Genomic DNA, 5,627 nt, shown 5'->3' with positions numbered 1-5,627 from the left:
TTAAATTAAAAATAAAATAAAAAAACATTACAATAATAAATAAATTAACTACTCTTCGTCGGATTCCACCAATAGGTGTGGTAAATCCATTCTTCTGAGACACTCAACGAGATCATGTTTTAGTCTCCAATACGTATCTTCATCCATAAGCTCGTCTAAGACACTGTCGTCGAGTGCGGGCTCGACTAGAGGATCCCGAATGTGTACCGGTGCTATCGTGTTTTCGTCGTCTTTAAAAATCATGTTATGTAAAATAATACACGTATGCACGACAGACCTAATTTTTTTCACACTCTTAGCACGCATTGGCTGATTCATTATACCTCATTTTGACTTCAAAACACTAAAAGCCCGTTCCACATATTTTCTTGCCGCCTCGTGTTGCTTCTTGAACTTTTTTTCATCCAGTTCGTGAGGGTATGGAAATGATTTAACAAACACGGACCATGTAGGGTATATTCCATCCACGAGATAGTAACCACGTTTGTATAAGTGGTTGTTAACGTAAAATGGACTTTTGGGGCCGTTCCATTACGTTCAGTTTGAAAAATGGAGATTGGTGAAGCACATTGATGTCGTTTCGTGAACCCGGTGGACCGCAAAAAGCATGCCAAACCCACAAATCTTGAGAGGCCACCGCTTCGAGCATAACCATAGGGTGACAATGATCTCCTCCCATATATTGGCCCGAAACTCTATGGGACACATTCTCCATACGAAATGGGTGCAATCAAGGCTACCCACCATACTAGGAAGGTGATGTTTATCCTCATGAGCTTGGTACAAAAGTGCCATGTCGTGGCTTGTTGGCCTACGTAAGAACTCGGGAGCGTATATTTTACATACCGTTTCACAGAAATATTGTAGACACTCACGGGAAGTCCTTTCGGCCATATGTAAATACTCGTCGTTGTCGTCTGGAGTGTTACCGGTTGCAACTTGTTTAATAGCCGATGTAACTTTTTGCAACGGTGTAAAACTCTTCTTCATTCTCGCATCTACGCCCTCTTCAAACCTCGAGTTATTCGCTTCCACGTCGCTCACAATTTTTAGAAACAAACTTTTTGACATACAGAATCAGTTACGGAAAATTTCTTCTTTATATTTCGTTCTTCAACAAAATAATCCACCATAAGGATTCCGTGGCCACCCTCACGACCACGACGAAAATAATATTTCTTACTAGATGTGTCTGTGTCTTGTAGTTCGGCTTCGTCGATGAGTTTTTGGAAAAAAAAAAAACTTGTGCTACTATCGGATGAATAACTGCTATCGGGTAGGAATAAAATAGGTATTTCTTCCACCATTTTATAAAAAAATAAGGGGTTGAGATTTATAGATTTGGAGTAATGAGGATGTGGGTTGGTGAGAATTTTTTTTAAAATGTATGTGGTTTATATAGATTTATAAAAAAAAAAAAAACTTTTTTATTTTATAAAGTAACGGTAATATTACCTTTCAAATCAATTCCAACGGTCAAAAACACCTCCAACGGTCCCTTTCCCCGTCGGCTTACTCTCCTCGAAATTGAATGAGTCCAGCGCGGCAAACACCTTGACGTCGGTGTTACCGGTCGACAAACCTCTTACCGAATGGAGTTGCGGAGACCACCCCGTACACCCTTAAAAAAAAGGAAGATCAATGTTTATTTTCAGATTTAGAGAGAAGGAAAATTGTTAAAAACTAATTCTTTGAAATTCCTAAATCCTTGACCTATCATTAAATAATTTTTTTTTTAAATATAATTATAAAATTATAACTTTCTTTTCTCTCTTCTTTTAATTTCCTTTCACTTCTTTCAAACTATCAAACACAAAATTAAACTATACATTGATTTTCTCATCCTTTCTTTTCTCTTCTTAGTTGTCTTTCTTTTCTCGTCTTTGGTTATCCTCATCCTTAAGTGTCACATAAAGGTTGTTGGATATTCAAAGAACCGTGTTGGTGATAGTGGATATGTTTGAATCTTGAGAATTGACATGGAAAAGGGTATTGAAAAGTCATAGGACGAAAACAAATTTTCGAAGACCTAACTTTCCATAAATATAACATTGTATAGAAAATAATGTTTTAACCAATAAGTAGACAAGAATGTTTAACCAAAAAAAACTATGACCAACCAACAGATTTTAGCTTTAATCATTTTATTAAGCAGACGTGACCCATACTTCAAAGCATAAAACGAAACTTAAGTTTAATGACCATTTTATTATTTATAAGAAAATGAGTTTATACCATAAACTAGTATTGAATTTCCAAACATTAAATGCTTTATCACGTTATTTGTTGAATATGAATCATGGAGAATCATACAAAATATTAAACCCAAAAAATAAAACTCTTACACAAAGTGCACCAAGCAAACCCTTACTAAAACATAATTTATTTTCGGTACCGAGATTTTTCCTTAAAAAAACAAAAACAAACGACTTTATAATTCTATACCCGAACAAGCATCAACTTTTAGCGACACACATTTTGTTACATGGGTTTTATGTTACAAATTTAAATGGTAATCACCATTAAATTCATCTTAATTACATTTAAGCTAAATAATTAAAAAAGAGCAAGTGACCAAAATGCCATCAAGAAAGCCACCGCACAACTAACACGAACCAAGTCAAGCCTTCGTTCTCTCATCTCCATCTTCTCTTTTCTTTCTTTCCTCCGTTGGATATACTCATCGTACATCTCTTTCTGCCACCCTCCACCACCGTTACGCCACCGTCGCTCTGCCACCATAAGTCCATGTAAAATTACCATACTATCCTTTCCGCTCAAACACTTGCCATTAATATCTTGTATAGTTAAACTCATGCCACTCACATACAACTCCAAAGTGCCTTCTTTGACACCGCAAGTGACCTCTATGTTGCAGTTCACGTGCTCATTATCATGTACGTGAGAGTTAATGGAGGTCACGACGGAAAAAGTCAACTCTATTTCGTCGGTCAACCAATTCCGGTGGACAGAAACCGGTTTTGTGCTTGATAGATTTATAGCTCGGTTTTGGGTCGGGTCAATCATGATCCAACTCAACGTCATGTGTTTCTCTAGATTCGATTGTATTACCTGATAACAAATACATACGTACTCAGTAAAATCACACTTATTGCAAAGTCATGAGAATATAATAGAGGTGTAGACGAGTAACTCGTAAGCTACCCAATAAAAACTCAAATTAAGTCGAGCTTCTGTAAGTGCAAGCCGAACTTCACAAACACATAGGCCACGAGCTCGTGGCCCGAACTAACTTTTTATTTATGTAACTTTTATTAAATATGCATCTAATAATAACTATCATTATATATAAATTACGGTAAAAGTAATCACTTAAATAAATATATATTATAGCATATATAAAAAATATAATTACAAATATTTGTAAGTAATTAAATATTAATAAATAATTAACAAATATTAAAGGATCAAATCCAGATACGTGTTCGGGTTTAGAAAAATTACCCACTAGCAGAGCTTGAGCGTTTGAAATCACGCTCTAAACAGTGGCGAAGCTTATACCCAAAAATTTCTATAGAACTGGGGGGTCGAAAACGTATATACCAAAAAATTTGTATACGAAAACTACATGTATAACACTAGTGAGCGAAAAGTTCGGGGGGGTCAGGCGCCCCTCCCGGCCCCTTCAAAGCTGCGTCAATGGCTCTAAACAAGCTGAGCTCGAGCCTAAGCGCCGAGCTTAATCATAAAGGAGCTCGGGCTCCACTCTACTTGTTTACACCCTTTAGAAAGGCTGCCCTCATTGAGGATATGCCTCTAATTTTTTTTTTTTTTTTTTTTTTGCAAAGTATAAAGTCAAACAACATATAATCTATCCGGATTCTGTTACCTGATCATCACCGGAAATTTCCAACTCCGATTGGACGAGTTCTTTGTGTTCAAGAAGATCAATTCGAAACGGACACGACAGAAACCAATCACTAGGCGTGGTATTAGTAGATTCCACCTTAGAAAACACCATCTGATCACGGTACCTAAGGTCAACGGAGGAGATAATATTCGCGGTTGGAGGTAGTAGTGTTGACGCGGTACACAGGCGTTCCGAGGGAGACGGGAAGACATCAGAGAAGAACGAACGGTGGCCAGACTTAAAATTTAATATGGCCTGGCTGACCAAAGGGTGTTCTGTGGATGGCCAACTTGAAGAACAAACATTTGACCAAAGTTCCTCACCGGAGCAAAGGGATTGTAGGTGGGACGAGGCGCAGCCCGCTGCGGCGAGTGATCGGCCGTCGAGTCGGGTCAAGATGTGGGTTTGGATGATATGTTCATGAAGACTAGTGATTCCCATGGTGAAAAGAATGTATGAGAAAATTGAAAGGTATGGTGGGATATATACCGGCAAAAGTTTGAGTTTCAAACTTGGTATTTTACTTTACTATTATATGGAATAGAATAGAATAGTAAAATGTGTCAACATATGAAATAAAAAATTGTAAAAATAATTGGTGATTGATATTGTTTTGTAGAATATGTATATTGGTTTGATTTTGTCTCAAAGAATATTTTGCTTTTGTTGTGTAAAGATTTATTAATAAATTAAGAGATTGATTTACCTTTTGGTTTAAAAAACAATATATTTTTGTTGTGGAAGGATCTAGTAACAAATAGAAAAGAATTTCTTTTCTTTTTCGTTTGTGTGTATAATAATATAAGGTTTTGACATGGATCATTTTTAATTGGGTAATTGGGTTAATACTTAATACCATTAATAATAATATTACAAAACAAGTTGCAGTCTAACTCAGCTATATTGATGTATAAATATTTAACTAACTTAGTTTTGTATGTTTATATGTGAGAGGGATGATATATGTTCTTTATTAGCACGCAATCGTTTTAACATAGATGGCTCACATGCTTTTTTTATATAGAATTTTATCAATATTTAACCACTATAGATACAATTTCTTATTGTTTTCGTAAAAAAATAATCAATATTAGTTTCTTCATACATTTTTTGACCCAATTACGAGGTGACAAGTTAGTTTTTATCTTGTTGAAACAACAAATTCAAGAAATTTAACGTGCCAAAATTAAGTTTACAGAATTAATTATAATAATTTATTATAAGGTATGTTAACCTTTTTATGATATTAACTATTGTTGAGTAGAAAGAAAGAAGAGAGATCGAGAATAAATATGAGAAGTCAAATTTGTCATGCATTAGCTGTACTTTGAATTTATAAATAAACTAGGATTGCGACCCGCCGCAATGCGGCGGGAAATCTTTAGTTATAACTAAGTCGATCTAGGACCCGCACGTTATGTTAAACTTGTCAAACGGGGAAAAATGGATGATGTGAAAACGTTCACTCACACACGCACGTTGTCGTGTTAACTCGCAAAATTAGAACGAAACGTAAAAACGTTAAACCAAAGACGTACGTTGCGATGTGTTAAGTCACAAAATTTAGAACCAAGCATAAATCGAAAAATTTGCGGAAAATGAAAACTATAAAAGACCAAGTTGAAAGTAAAAAAAAGTTATGAGAATAGATTGCAAAAGATAAAAAGTTTTGGGTTAGAAGTAATAAAACAAATAGTTTTGGGTTAAAAGTAATTTATGAAAGACTTTTGGGTGAAAAGTAAAAAAAAAAAAAATC

General features: G+C 35.3%; 1 protein-coding gene across 1 annotated transcript; it reads right to left on the bottom strand.

Annotated features, from left to right (window-relative positions):
- Positions 1–2,367: 2,367 nt before the first annotated feature.
- LOC110873931 (F-box protein At2g27310) lies at positions 2,368–4,369 on the bottom strand. Its single transcript, XM_022122966.2, has 2 exons — positions 3,851–4,369; positions 2,368–3,072 (listed from the first exon to the last, which is right to left on the bottom strand). The coding sequence occupies exons 1-2, from the start codon at positions 4,310–4,312 to the stop codon at positions 2,557–2,559; spliced, it is 978 nt and encodes a 325-aa protein (XP_021978658.1). The 5' UTR covers positions 4,313–4,369; the 3' UTR covers positions 2,368–2,556.
- Between the last annotated feature and the right edge of the window lie 1,258 nt (positions 4,370–5,627).

The sequence above is a fragment of the Helianthus annuus genome, chromosome 1, assembly GCF_002127325.2.
Source record: "Helianthus annuus cultivar XRQ/B chromosome 1, HanXRQr2.0-SUNRISE, whole genome shotgun sequence".
Classification (NCBI taxonomy): Eukaryota; Viridiplantae; Streptophyta; class Magnoliopsida; order Asterales; family Asteraceae; genus Helianthus; species Helianthus annuus.
Note: the sequence above shows the minus strand (reverse complement) of the source record. Positions and strands in the feature narration are given on the sequence as shown.

Bases quoted from the DNA above. Each gene is read 5' to 3' on its own strand.
- LOC110873931 (XM_022122966.2), bottom strand. From the start codon at position 4,312: ATGGGAATCACTAGTCTTCATGAACATATCATCCAAACCCACATCTTG. The intron at 3,073-3,850 runs GTAACAGAATCC...ATTTGTTATCAG, and splicing joins AAATTTCCGGTGATGATCAG to GTAATACAATCGAATCTAGA.